The sequence below is a fragment of the Corapipo altera genome, unplaced genomic scaffold (assembly GCF_003945725.1).
Source record: "Corapipo altera isolate COAL_440 unplaced genomic scaffold, ASM394572v1 44, whole genome shotgun sequence".
NCBI lineage: Eukaryota > Metazoa > Chordata > Aves > Passeriformes > Pipridae > Corapipo > Corapipo altera.
In genome coordinates, this window is record NW_020884880.1 from 3,149,346 (window position 1) to 3,164,383 (window position 15,038).

The following is a 15,038-nucleotide window of genomic DNA, read 5'->3' on the forward strand; positions in this document are numbered from 1 at the left end:
CCGCCGCCGCGGGTGTGCGCGCGGAGCCGTGTCCGTGCCCCGCTGCCGCCGCCGCCGCTGCCGCTGCCTGCAATGGCGTTGAGGCGACGCGGCGGCGGCTGCTGCCTCCTGTCAGGCGGGCGGCGGCAGCGGCCGCTCTGCGCAGAGGAGGCGCGGGGGCAGCGCTGAGCCGGGCGGTCGGGGGAGCCCGTCGCGGCTGTGGGCTGGGTAAGGCGGGATGCGCGCTCGGAGGGAGAGGCGCCGGGCTCCGTGAGGAGCAGCCCTGGCACCGGGCTTTTGTTCCACGGGGGCGGCGGGCGGCTGCCCGGGCACTGCCCTGCCGCAAGGTGCTGCCGCCCGCGGCTCCTGCCCGGCGGCGCGGCACGGCTGCCCGAGGAGGAGCCGCCGCGGGGGCTCCAGCGCTGTCCGCTCGGGTTAAGTTTATTGCCGTCTGCGAGAGCGGCGGGTCTCGCCGAGAGCCGCTGCCGCGTGGCCTTTCCAGTCGCCCGTGGCGACCGGCGGGAGCAGGGCGCGGGGGCTCCGGGCGGTGGTACCGGCACCGTGTGTGCAGCGGGCAGAGCGAGGCGTCTCCGCCTCGGTGGGAGCGGCGGCGGCGCGGCAGGGCGAGGGCTGGGGAGGAGGGACGGAAGGGAAGGGAGAGGGTTTGGCTCTGGGTGACCGCCGTGCTGCCCTTAGCTGGGCTGCGGGGACCGGGGACGAGCCCCGCGGTCCGGGGAGGGGAACGGGTCCAGCCCTTGGTTCTGTTTCTGCATCTCCGCGTTGGGCACCTCCAGGCTCCTCCAGATGTTAAAACCGCTGCCCGTGACAAGGGGCAACTTTCTCTAACGGGATTTCACTTTCTTTACCATGTCAAATGAGGATGTTAACTTTGGGTGCATTTTTTTGAATTCCCTCGAGCTGATGTTTAACTTGCCTTTCTAAGCATATTATCTTTGATTGTATTTCTACCATTATGTTTCTATGAGAGAGGAAAGATTGTCTTGCAGTGGCTCACATTTCATGTCACGTTGCCTTTCCTTTGCGTGCGTATTTGTGCCATGGTACTTGTGAATGATAAGATGTGATAATCTCTTCTTTCACTATAGAATGATGTTATAGATTGTAAAAGTCACTTTGAAAAAGTTTGTAATGATAAGTTTTCATGTGGCTGCGCAGGTTGGGTTTTTGGGGGTTTTTTTTTAGTATTTTTTTGTAAACGTCTCAAATAACAGTTAAGTGGAAATTGTGACATTTAAAGTAACAGTACCTGACATGGTTCAGAAAACCTTCCTTTCTATTGCAGGTTGAATCAGCCCTTGTTCTTGAGTCCTTGGTCGTGCTGCTTTGTCGGAATTGACTGCATGTGTTTAGATATTTGCCTCCAGATCTTCTGTCGAGGATGTTCCTGCTGAAGAGCAGTGGCCTCTGAGGAAAAACACTCCTCAAGCAGAATCTCAGCTGTGACAAACTACTGAGAGTGGTGCCAGAGAAACTATGCAAGCAGGTTTTGTGGTCCTGGAGTAAACATGATGAAAACAGAGTCTTCAGGAGAAAGATCAACCCTCCGAAGTGCCTCTCCTCACAGAAATGCTTACAGAACTGAGTTCCAGGCGCTGAAAAGCACCTTTGACAAACCGAAATCAGATGGAGACCAAAAAGCGAAAGAGGAAGGAGAGGCCTCGCAGAGCAGGGGAAGGAAATATGGCTCAAATGTCAATCGGATCAAGAACTTATTTATGCAGATGGGCATGGAGCCCACTGAAAGTGCTGGAGTTGCCCCTAAAACCAGGGGGAAGGGTGGCCCTACATCACCTCAAAGACGAATTAGGCCTAAAGAATTTGTAGAAAAAGCAGATGGTTCAATTGTAAAATTGGAATCATCTGTTTCAGAAAGGATTAGTAGATTTGATACTATCCATGATGGTCCTTCCTATTCCAAGTTTACTGAAACTCGAAAGATGTTTGAGCGAAATGCTCATGAAATGGGACACTCAAATCGCTATTCCCCAAAGAAAGAGAAAATCATTTCCAACGAGCTTCCGGATGAGTGGTGTAGCTCCAAGTCTCACAGAGGCAGCACTGATTCACTGGACAGTCTTAGCCCAAGAACAGAGACCGTCTCTCCAACTGTGAGTCAGCTCAGCGCGGTTTTTGAAAACACCGACTCACACAATGCAATCGTTGTAGAAAAGTCAGAAAACAACGAAGAGTACTCTGTAACTGGTCACTATCCACTAAACCTCTCATCTAGTGTCACAAGTATCTCCTCCCCAGTTGCAAACCTTGAGGGTTTCAGTCCTTTGAAAGAGGCTAGCACATGGTCTCCCCCAGCCAAACAAAGTACAGGCGTGATGTCTGCTGAGAATTCTCAGCAAACTAACACACCTTCAACACCAAGACAGAAAGTGTCTACAGGCATTTCAGCAGGTTCAAAAACAACTGAAGAAATAAAGAAGAGGACAGAGGCAAGTGCTGATTCTGTTGGGAGCTCTGCAACAGGTCAACAGGATTTGGCCAGCGTGCTTGACAGTGAAAGACCTGTGGACCGCTGTTCTAGGAGTAAGTCAAAAACAGAGGCAGGAGTTTTGGTGCAACAAAAGGAACAGTCAGAAAATACAGAAGGTATCTTTGATCGACCTGAAGCTGCAGAATTAACCAGAAATGTTGCTTCAGGTGGTGATTTTGCCACGGATGCGGTTTCAGATACTACTGAGTCCCATTATGATGAGACAAATGAAAAAGATGTGAATGAAGATGTGATTAATTTTCAGAGTTCCCACGTGTACATGCACTCTGACTATAATGTGTATCGGGTACGATCCAGATATAATTCTGACTGGGGAGAGACAGGTACAGAACAGGATGATTTAGATGACAGTGATGAAAATAATTGTTATGAACCTGATATGGAATATTCTGAAATTAATGGACTGCCAGATGAAGACGAAATCCCAGCCAACAGAAAAATACAGTTTAGCCGGGCTCCAATTAAGGTAAAGTTTCTTTTGTTGGTTAATTTTCAAATGCAGCTTTATTTGAAGGAGATTTTGACATCTGATCTCCTCTCTGAAAAAATTGTAGAGGATCTTTTGATACATGTTTTTATTGCAGTCAACCAGTGAACATAATCTTAAATGAAGTAAGGCAGCCGAGCTCTGATGAACTCGTGTGATTTCCTAGACTTCTTGGAAATTGAGAATGACAACTGCGTTTGTGAAGTTTGAGAATTTAGCATGCATGTTTTGACTTCCAAGACTGAACTGTAACCACATGGTGGAATGTTGATGTGGGTATTTGGTGGCCTTTGTGCTGCTTGTTTCATTTCATTTGAAATCACAGCTTCTTTAGATTGAATGGCTTTTCCTCAGCTCTCAGCAGATATTCTTTAAAATACCTGTATTTAAAGACTCTGTCATGAAATAGAGTGGGATTCTGTAGTGGAGGACTGTTAATACTCTGCATCTGTATTCTGTGTCATCTTTTCTAGTAGCGTTGTCACTTTTTAAAACTTTAAAGCAATACATGTTTATCTAGTATATCTTAGTGCTACAGAAAGGTGAAGTCAGTTGACTGAAATACCTAATGAAGGGTGTGGTTTTTGCAGAGCTGTTATGATGTGGTTTTAAGTACCTTGAAATTACAGGTAAGAGTATGTTTCAGTGCAAGAAGGAATAACTAGTCAATAACTAGTCATGTTTTGTTGTACCGGCTTTTCACTGCTGAGTCTCAGGGTTGAGTATTTTACTTCCAAGTTTGTTTTAGTGCATGTATGTGGTGGTTTGACCCTGGCTGAAGATGCTAGGTGTCTCAAATGGACGATTCAAAAACATAGTAATTTTTGCAGAAATGGCTCTTAAAACAGCCATATATTATCGAGTACTTGAAATGCAAACACTCTAAAATTAAAAATATGTAATTGAAGTTGACTATTTTCATTATGTGAGCTTAGCAATGAAAATCACTAAATCAATGAACAGAAGTTCCCCTATTGAAGTAATGTGATTTACAAAATCTGCATTTACACTGCATGTGGTTTAAGGCAGGGTAAGATGTATATTGTATTACGAAATTTTCATCTGAAGGAAGCAACCAGGTATTCACATCTGTTTATTGTGGGGTGGAGGGAGAAGAATAGTCCTGTGTTCTTCATGGTTTGAAAGACTGTTTTTTACACTGAAACAAAATATTCCAAGACAAGATAATGCATTTTATTTTGTTTTGTTGGTATTTTATTAAGGCTTGCATCATGAACCAAAAATTCTACGTGTTTATGCTTCCTCTAGATTATTCCCATAATTGAACTAGGTAGTTTTCTTAAATTTTGGGGAGGGGAATAGAAGATTTTTATTACAAAGAATTATGGAAGTTGTCACCTTGCTTCCTTCTCCTGCAGGCTGTACTAACAGATAAGATGATCTCACTTCTAAAGGTCTACCAGTTGTTTATGATGGTTCCAACAAATGATAATCCAAAAAGTGACTCTGCTGATCTTATTCTTGCGTTGGTCAGATTTTTCTGCTGTTTCTGGAAGAGCTAACAGTGACATTCTTACTTCAGTATATTGTGGTTGTGTGTCTGAATCATGCTGTCATGCCAAGTGCTATAAGAGCATTTTCTCAATTATTTAGTTATAAATCTTTTTCTTTTCAAGTTTTTCATGCTATGTTAATTTCAGATTACATATTATACAGTAATGATAACAGTCCATCAGGAGAATGCTCTAAAAGTCGTTTGTGTAAATAATGAAAGAGTACATTTGTCATGGGTTTAAGCGTAAAGCACTCTTAACAAGCTTATACAAAGTAAAAGAATCATTGCTTTAATTATGGTAGCGTCTTTATTGTAGACAGGAAGAAAACAAAATAAAAGCTGCTCTGGGGGTGAACATTGTAGGAGGGATTGGGAGGTCTGGGAGAGCCCCTGCTTTTTTGTCTGTGGTACCTCCAGTGCATGCAATCTTTTAGTCATGTGGGGAAGCAGAAGTGATACCACGTGGAAACCTTGCCCTAGGAGGAAGAAGTGCATCAAAAGTTGTGGAAAATTAAAAACTTCTTCTCGAGCCTTCCTCCCTTTTCTCTGCAATGCTCTGTAGTTCCCTTAGCAGTGTCAAGCGGTGTAAGCCCTGGCAGGCTGCCAGTGCCATCAGGTCACTGCTGGGCCACGCTGCCGCGGGCAGGGACCCAGGAAGGGCAGCTGGAAAATCCCCTGGTGAGTCCTCGTGGCTTCTGAGTCTCTGGGCTCCTGCACTCCTTCTCCAACAGCATTGCCAATTCAACATACTGCTAGGAGGTTGTGAACTGGCTCTGGCAAGAGGTTTCTGCCCAGCAGATAGGTATCAATGAGCAGTGTAGGTGCCATGGGGGACTTGCATTCTGTCCCCTTGCACAGTGCTAGCGGAAGAACTTACCCAGTAACTCCCTGTACCCATCTGTTACGTGGGGATGATGCTTGCTAACTGAATAGACAGCAACTAGTTAAGAATTTTTCTGTTCTACACTATTTTGTGTATTAGCGGTTATAACTGGTTTCATTAATAATTTGCTGAATTATTATGGTGTGATTGAAAGAGGAAAATATAAAGCAATGTAGCAGTATTTTCTGAACTGTTGAAAACCAATTTCTCTTTATGAAAATGAAGCAATTTGTACTTAACTACTCTGCTAGATAGTGGTGTGCAAAGTCCAACCAAAACTCTAGATGTTTAGTGCTGGTTTTGCGTTATCGTACCTTCACTCTCCTCCTGCAGGTGAGCTCTGAAATAATTAACAAAGTTGGCATTTGTATGTGTAACCTGTGAAATCAATGGGTAGTTATTGTCATAAAGTTGTTACTTGAAGGTCTCAGCAGATTTAGATAAACATCTTTGGACTATTTTTTTGTATGATTTTTCAGGTAGACATGTTCAGGGACTTTTTGTCCCTCTAGGGGAAATGCTGGGGGCTGTGAGAAGTAGTGAAGTATAGGCAGAAGGATGAGACTGATAAAGAGTGAATTCTGCTTGTCTCCCGAGCAGGAAGATAACCCAGTTATTGACAAACTCACTATAAACATTCAAGTCAATGCATGCAGGAAATCCTACTCTGTTACAGTCTGTAATTTTGCTATCAGAGATCCCATCCTCCATGGGCCATTTGCTCTGGTCTAGGATTATGGGATATATTTGCTGGTCTCATCTCTGTTGAAAGTCCCTTTAGGTGTAGGTGACAGTGTAGGGGCCACTGCAGGCTTGGAGAGTTTCTAGTGTGGAGTGTGGCATCACTGATATGAGTAGTTCTATGTGTTGGTGGGAGCTTTATCAGCCCTGGCCTGCTCTTGTGATGAAGTATTGCATTTGTGCTCAGGGATAGAACTGAAGCTCTCCAAGGTGAATGTAAGAGGTGAAAAAGATAAGTAGATGTGTTGAGGAAAAAATACCCTAGTTTTGCCAGGGATACTTTTCTACAAAAAAACCCAACAAAAAAACCCACCAAACCAGCAGTTCGGTGATTTATTGTTTTTTTCATTGAGTTTTGCAGGGTTTCCCGAGGGTTGAGTTGTTATGCCGCTTCCCGAACACTGCAGGCTAATTGGACAAGGATTGCCAGTAGTGCAGAATTCATTATCTCCTGGCTTTCCATGCTCTAGCAAATGGAAATTTATTGATTGTCCAAATCATAGTCCTTTTTGAACTACACTTCCTCCATCCTGGGTACAATTAGAATGGAAGGGTAATGTTCACCTCTTCTCTTTCCAAGTCCAGAATTTCTGCTGTCTTGATAGCTGATGGCTGCCTCTTCAGTTAGTGCCTGGATTTTGGCACCAGCTACACGTTAAACCATTTAAAGCTGTTAGCAGCAATTGGTGTCGCCTGCGGAGTCTCGTTTTGCAACCTTCTGCTCCTCTGACTTGCTCCTACCAGCCAAGGGATTGGGTAGTATGTGATCAGACCGTATGGCAGACAGCAGGTAACTTGTGGTGCTCTATGGGATTTTAGCTCAAGCTGCTGCTGCAGTTTTCAGTGTTCCATAAGGCTTCCTCAGGATGCAGTGGTGAAGGGACGTTTCTGCAGACCTCTATAAGTTTTGGGGTAGATGGGAGAAAGGGTAACAGGAAGGAAGGTGTGTAGCAAATGGCTCTTCCATGCTTCAGCTAATTCATTACTGAGGGATTATAATCATAGTGCTTGTGCCTCATGTTGTGCTTCCTCTCTTTTGTCATGCAGCATGACTGAATTTTATACCCCACAACACTTCAGTTTTCCAGATCATATTTTGTTCAGATGGTCTTCAGGAGTTGGAACTTGTGCTTTTCTTTATCTCTCTCTCACCTTTGAAGACATTTTACCAGTGCTCTGACTGTAGTTCAGTGTAGAATACAAATAATAATAATTCTTCAGTGTAGAATACAAATAATAATAATATTTGTGTTTAAAGTTGTTTTGAATTTTTTTTATGAACTATGTGGTGATTTTTCTTATTAAAAATCAGTTCAAGGAATGAATCGTTCTTTTAGTTATTTCTCATTTCTGTCACTAAAATCATAGAATCATACAATGGTTTGAGTTAGAAAGGATCTTAAAGATCGTGTAGTTCCAACACCTCTGCCATGGGCAGGGACACCTTTCATGACACCACTTTGGACACTTCCAGAGATGGGACATCCATAATTTCTCTGGGCAACCTGTTCACCACTCTTGCAGTAAAGATTTTTTTCTAAATATCTAATCTAAACCTATTTTCAGTTTGAAGCCATTCCCCCTTTCTTGTAAGCCTCCCTTCAGGTACTGGAAGGCTGCAGTTAGGTCACCCCTCTTTTCCAGGATGAAGAATCCCAATTCTCTCAGTCTTTCCTTGTTGGAGAGATGCTCCATCCCTCTATCTTGGTGGCCTTCTTCTGCATCTGCTCCAACAGGTCCATGTCCTTCCTGTGCTGAGGACTCCAGAGCTGGATGCAACATTCCAGGTGGGGTCTCACCGGAGCAGAGTAGAGGGGCAGAATCACCTCCCTCGACCTGCTGGTCATGCTGCTGGTGATGCAGCCCATGATATAATTGGCTTTCTGGGCTGCAGATGCACGTTGCTGGCTCATGTCCAACCTCTCATCCACCAGCAACCCCAAGTCCTTCTTAGCAGGGCAGCTCTTGGTATGTCCATCCCTCAGCCTGTATTGATACCAGGGGTTGACCTGGCAAAACGTGTTCAGGAATGTAAATAGTGGCAGAGAAAGAATGTGAAACAATCTGACATTAATTACTTTAGAAATATTTACTCTAAAGTATCGTAGTTGTTTGTCTGGTAAACATCAAAATAAAGTATGCTGAAAACATTTTCAAATTTTAGTGTTTAAAAAAAAGTATTTCTTTGCCTGATTAAGTGTTTAGTACTGTATTTACCTGTTGCTATAATGTGGATGAACTATTTTGGATCATAGGAGTCATAGGAGAAGATTACCCATCTGCAAGGATTGCACAGGCCATGGCTTCAAACTTGCCAGTGCTTCTATTTGTGTTTTACTTAAGTGAATACTGACTTGGATTTAGGTGATCTCCAGATCTTCCTCCCACCCGCAGTGAGGCTGTGATTCTATAAATAAAGTAGTACTGGTGCATGTTAGGATACTTGTTGTTTAAGGCCAGTGTGGAAGATAGGACTTGCAGAAAAATCATGAGGCTTTGTTAGATTTGAAATGATTACAGCATCTGAGAAATCTGTCCACTTTTGAATGGGTTAATTATGAAAGCTTACAGATAAAGAAAGATGTGTAGCTCTTTCTGAAATCACTGAAAGAATATTTTGCTTTCCTTAAATCTGGTTCCCTACTCCATTTCCTCTTCCAGGTAGAAGCCTAGAAAATAAGAGAGTTGATGTGTATGTCTCAAACACCAGTAGCCAGATAGCTGTGAAGCGTAGGATTGTTGGTAATAATACACTAAAGAATAGGATGTGGCTGGAGAAGTGGACCATATGGACATAGGGCAGCACATTTCTGGGACAGATGTCCTTGTTCTTGCTCCTGGAGATAAACACTACACAATACACCACAAGCACAGGAATGAGACTGAGAAAGGGGCATGGCATGTTGTCCAAAGGCTAATCCAGTAACTGGGCGATTAAGGCCTCCAAGAACCCTCAAAGCCCTCTGACCCATTTCCAGAAAGGTATAGAAGATCAGACTGCACAGGATAACTAATTTGTGTAGAAAGCAAGAAACTTATCTCCAGGGCGGGGAACAGTTATCTGTAGAAAGATATCCTCATGAAACCCAGGCATGTGCATACCCCAGGACCCTGGGCATCTCATCAGCTGTATAAATGTTGGAGCCAAGACTGGCAATCTTCTTCTCTCTCTCTTTTTCTCTTTCCCCCTCTCCCCCCCTCCACCCTTCCTCTTCCTTGCTTCCCCCCCCTCATTAGCCCCCACTCCATTTACCCTATACCTTTGTTCAAAACCCACTGCCATGTGCTTATACTAGGAGATAGGGACTAACTTATACCAATTTCCATGCCAAGTGCATAATTTACTAATAAAACTTTGTAAGCTTTTGTGGACCCTCTGTCTTTTATTGTCCCTTTCGACCACTAGCATCTATGAATCTTGGGTACTCCTTCCCCGTAAGGGTGGGACACCACAGTCCATGCTTTGTTTACAGCATTAGGAATGGATGATAGTTTTGGCTAAAGGACAAAACTAGGTATTAAGTAGGCTAAGCCTCTGTCTCCTATAGTGTTGAATATATTACTGGATCATATGCTGATATTTGAATTCTGTAAAATGGGCAGCAAGTTTGTAATTTGTTTAGTCTGTTGCCTTAAATCCATCTTTACTTGTGAAGTAGTTTGACATACAGAGCTATTGCTTGGGTAGCTTGGAACATGTCTATTCTGCTACATAAAACAAACTTACGCTTTTTTCAGGTATTGTCAACTATGGGGAATTCTACTGATTTAAGCAGTAATAAAATGGGTTGTACTGCAAGGATTGTCATGCTAACTTTGATTATTTGTAAAAGTTAACAGTGTAAAAAAGCAGGTTCTTTGTTCTGGTGGTGGGATATATAGAGCATTTCTGGGACCTGTTCTCTTATTTCAGTTGCATTTGTTGTGAAAGATCTTTTTATGAAAAGCAGAACCTTTTATATATGTATGTTTCAGGGAAAGGAATGAGAAGTAAATATTAAGGATTCAAAGACTGGATGCTCTGAGATAAGGAACAGCAAAGGGATAAAGCATTCCAGAACAGGTTATTATTTTGGTTCTTAGAAGGTCAGTGCATTGTACATGGATATCTCATATTATTGACTTCAAATTTTATACCTTCAGTAGATGAGTCTTTCATACACAGTGATTTCAGGTGCCAAAGAGTTTTCTTGTATTAAGTATACAAGTTATTGGGATATAGTAGATGGAATAAAGTTATTTGCCTACCACAATGTGCTGTGGAGACTTGAACTCTTGTATAGGTCATAATTTCCCTACTAATTCTAAAGATCAGTAATTCCTGGATGCAATGTTCACATGCAGTTCTTGAACTAAAAAGAAATAATGTCGCGAAATAATGTTGCTTTAAAGTAGGTTTCATGAGCATGAAGGGCATTCTAGGATAACTGTTTGTAGCAACCAAGTTTGGATTGAATAATTGGCATCAGAGGTTTATGTGGTTTCGATTGAAATGGGTTTCCAATTAAAGTTTTGGATTTCAAAAATGCAGACTGAGAAACTGTAGGGAAATGGTTTGAAATTAGTTGAACCAAAGAGCAAAGGGAGCTCTTTGATTCAGAATTAGAAAAAGTGCATAGGATTTGCATCTCAAGAAAAAGCAGAATACACAGGCAGAATGACTGCAGACCTAATCAGAAAAAAAAGCCAGCCAAAGAGAACATAATAAGCTAGCCAAGAACTTGGAAGGAGTGGCAAAAGTGGTTGTTCAAAAATGAAGAATGTCATAAGGTTCAGAAGCCTCAAATGCGAATAAGAAGTTGCCAGAAGTCAAGCTGAATTTGACTTTGTAAAGGAAAATAATCCAAGCAGTAAAAAGCTATTTATCCATTAAAAATGAAACAAGAAAGGAAGCTGGGCATTATGCAGTGAGGATAAAGTTATGATTAGAGTTATCGTCCCCAGTTTATATTACAATTTTGCCTTCATTTTTGGTGCAGTAGGTCATGTTGAACATGGAATCGGGATTAAGAGTGAAATAAACGTATACAGATGGAAACTGTTACCATGGAAATTCATATAGTGAAAGGAAGAAGAAACTTAGAAGCTCCTAGTGCTCAGGTTTGTATGGGGCTGGGTCAAAGAAGTTGTATTTTAGAAAAATCTTGTAGCAAACATTTCAAAACAAACAACACTAGCAAAATAGAGATAGTTTTTAACTGCAGAAGAGCAAATGCAGTAGCTATTTTTTTCAGAAAGTGGAGAAGAGGTGGTTCTGGCAGCCTGAAAATTATTAATATTTTCTTTTTTTTTTCTATTTTCTGTAGCACAGCAATAGCGTGGCAAACACTTTTAAAAGAATCAAAGGCAGGGAGACAAATGGAATACATGTAAATGGATTTATCAGAGGCGGTACATGTCAGAATAAATTAGGATCTGCCTTTGATAAGATAAAAGACCATGTTAAAAATTTCAGTAGTTCTGTCTCAGAAAGTTGGAGCACACTAATGACAGTTGCTTTTGATGGAAAATAGGGAAGCCTTATCATTGCATAGGATTACAGTAAAATACGGGTGACTGGGAGGACTTGAGTAGTGTGAATGGATTTATGAGGTGAGAACTTTCATGGTAAACTAGTAACTCATTTGAAGGGGACAACTGCTAAGGAGAAAGCCCTTCTGTGACTTGCTAGCACAGAATGACATCGTGGTGCGATGCAGCTGTGAGGAAGGGAAATGGCATGCTAGATACAAGGCAAAATATTTTGAAAGTGGTAGGGAATTGTGGGTGTCATTTTATAACTCGCTAAGGAGACTTCATCTGGAACGTGTCTGGTGGATTCTGCTTAAGGCAAGTGTGTTTGCAGGAAGAGCTTCAGCAACTTGGTGCTTTTATCTGTCTTTTTCTTGGTTGATTTTGTCATAAAACAAGGGCCTTAAGAAATTTGCCTTGGCCAGTGAGTGATGACAAAGCCTGAAAAAGAGCATGATTAAATCTCTGGTATATTCATAAAGAAAAGGTACCTGAAGACTTAGGGGCAGCATTCCACTTTTAAGGTGGAATTGAACATTTTCCAAATAAGATTAAAGAATTGTAATAGCAGGCACTCTTTTCCTATGTTCCTAATAGACTACTGTGTTGTCTAATAGTGTCTGTTAGTCCTGTTAAGTGTCGCTATTTCCTTCAGTACCGTTGAACTTACCTGCCACAATAATGTATTTTAAAAAGTACCCTATATTTCTGTAGTGAAACAATACAAAGCAATAGCTATTATTCTGTGGTGTCCTTTTTAATGCAGAAAGTGTTCTGGTGAGGGAAGCAAATTTTACTTCAGTTACTTACTAGAGTTGATTCAAGAGACCTGCCGGATCACAGAGATACTTCCATATGATAAAGTCACTGGAAGAGGTGAATTCAGAATTTATCTCCGAGACTCACTTGTATGTTATTACACATACAGCTGCACTTCTTAGTCTGTGCATATCTGTAACTTCTGATGTTCTTCCCTGTGGTTTCCATCTGCCTTAGTATTCAGTGCATAATCTCAAGGGCATAAGATGCTGGTTCACACTGAAAGGATATCTTTTAATATTCAGTCTATGCTGCATGTAGACCTAGGGACTTTTATTTGATAAAAAAAAACCTGTATTTCAAATTTACTATTCACATTTTTTTTTAAGAGCAATAAACTATAGAGGTTTTTAAGTTATGCTATCAAACTGCTTTCTAATAGATCTAGATCATGGCCTTTTTGATAAAAAATATCCCAATGCTTTATCTAGCCCTGTAATCATCTTTACGTCTTTATAAAGTTGCAGTCATCTTTAGGATGGACTTAAGTATTTAGGTATTGACATACTTAGATTCCTTAGGTGTGTAGAATCTGACATACTTAAATATTTATCTGTTAGCTCAGCCTTCTCAGAAGCGCAAAGATATTTGCTCATTAATGTTGACTTGGGTGATTGTCCAGTAGATTTCATTGTGTTTTAGCAGAATATTCAAATTATTTTAATACTATATTTTCACAAGGGCAAAGCAGAGAGACCTCATTAATCCACAGGTTTAGAGCGCTCTTGAAAAAGATAATTTAACAGTGTGTCAAAGTGCACTAACACAAATGGGAATGTTTCAGTATGATCTTTGGTATGAAGAGACTGCCAGACCGTGTAGCTCTTTATTCCCCTTTGCCCAGCATTTTCCTCTGAAGTAGTTGGTCAGTTTTATCTCCTCTCTATTAGTAGGTTGACTGAAAACTGCTTTCTTGATGTTTTGCACATTTCTTTCATGTTGATATTTAAGGTGTGGTGGGAGGGAAATACTATTAAATAGAGGGGCTCTTTTTTTCTTCTTTTTTTTTTTCCCTCTCTTTCTCTCTGTATAGCCAGTAAAGCAGTCTCCAGGCTTAACAGCTGTAGATCCAAAGTAACTGCTGAGACTTACTGTGGTTTACTGCAAGTGCATAACACAGTCATTACCAGTAAACTTTGACCATTAAAAGGGGAAGTTATGCCTGACCAACCTCATAACCATCTACAATGAAAACAACTGACTTGATAGGTGAGGAGAGAGCAGTGGATATTGTCTACATTCACTTCAGTAAGGTTTTTGACATATTATATTCATAGAGAAGCTTGTTAAATGTGGGCTGGATGAACAGATAGTGAAGTAGATTGGAAACTGGCTGAAGACAGAGGTGGGAAGACATGAACTTCATGAAGTTCAACAGGGAGAAATGCCGAATCCTGCACCTCGTGGGGGAAAAGTCCCATGCACCATTATATTCTGGAGGCCACCCAGTTGGTGGATCCTCTTCAGCTTTTCAGAAGATGATCTGGGGTCCTGGAGAACTCCCAAGTGGAAGTTGAGCCAGCAAAGCGCCCATATAGCAAGGAAGACTAATGATGTTCTGGGCTGTGTTAGGATGAGTGCTGCCATCAGGTCGAGGGAGGCAATCCGTCCTCTGCATTCAGGACTGGTGAGGCCACACCTGGAGTTCTGGGTCCTGTTCTGGGCTCCCCAGCACAAGAGACTGGAGAAAGTCCAGTGAAGGCCCATGAAGATGATTACAGCTCTGGAGCATCTCTTCTGTGAGGAAAGGCTGAGAGAACTGGGACTGTTCAGCCTGGAGAAGTGAAGACTTGAGGGTGGTCTTATTAGTGTATATAAATACTTGAAGGGAGGGTGCAGGATCTTTCCAGTTATGCCCAGTGACAGGACCAGAGGCAATGAGTACAAACTGAAACACAGGAGGTTCCCTCTGAACATCAGGAAACACTTTTTCCCTGAGAGGATGACTAAGCACGTACAGGTTACCCAGGGAGGCTGTGCATACTCAGTCTTTGGAGATACTCAAAAGCTGTCTGGGAATGGTCCTGGAGAAGCAGTACTGTGCTTGAGCAAGGGGGTTGGACCAGATGACTTTCATAGCTCCCTTCCAACTTCTACCATCCTGCAGTTCTGTGGCTTAAATCAGAGAAAAATTATTTTTCTGATAGTGAACTTTGGCAAAGGAAGCAGCTAAATTGCATCCAAGATGAATTCTTTTACTTTTATTATTTGTAAAATATATTAAGTGACCTCTTATATTATTTATCAAGTTCTAAGAATGCATGGTTTTGCAAATCCAGGGGTTATGCAGCAATTTCAGTAGGTTCTATTGTAATAGGTAATGTTGTTTAAAGATATATGAGCATTTTAGCAAGAATTCATTGAATATAACTTGAAATTTTACCTCTACTTACAGGTAATTAAGTTTAAGGATTGATAGTAGACTTTTAATGTTTCTTCTTAATGAGAGGCCCATGACTGTCAATCAAAAGAGCTACCTAATAAAGGATTTTAAGGGTTTTTTTGGGACATATTGTATACATGAGCAGATTGACCTAACTTATAAGTAACATTTAACAAAATGCAAAAATTTTGG

At 41.7% G+C, this 15,038-nt stretch overlaps 1 protein-coding gene across 5 annotated transcripts in view; it reads left to right on the forward strand.

The window, feature by feature from the left end:
* The first annotated feature begins 107 nt into the window (after window positions 1-107).
* PPP1R9A (protein phosphatase 1 regulatory subunit 9A) overlaps window positions 108-15,038 on the forward strand; it is a 132,734-nt gene continuing 117,803 nt past the window's right edge. For 2 of the 5 annotated variants that reach the window (XM_027639459.1, XM_027639460.1), the window contains exons 1-2: window positions 112-207; window positions 1,283-2,972. In XM_027639459.1, the coding sequence (XP_027495260.1) occupies window positions 1,506-2,972 (1,467 nt within the window). In that variant the 5' untranslated portion in view covers window positions 112-207; window positions 1,283-1,505. Of the gene's footprint in view, window positions 208-1,282; window positions 2,973-15,038 lie in introns of all 5 variants that reach the window. The other 3 variants (XM_027639458.1, XM_027639457.1, XM_027639456.1) reach the window with 3 other exon arrangements.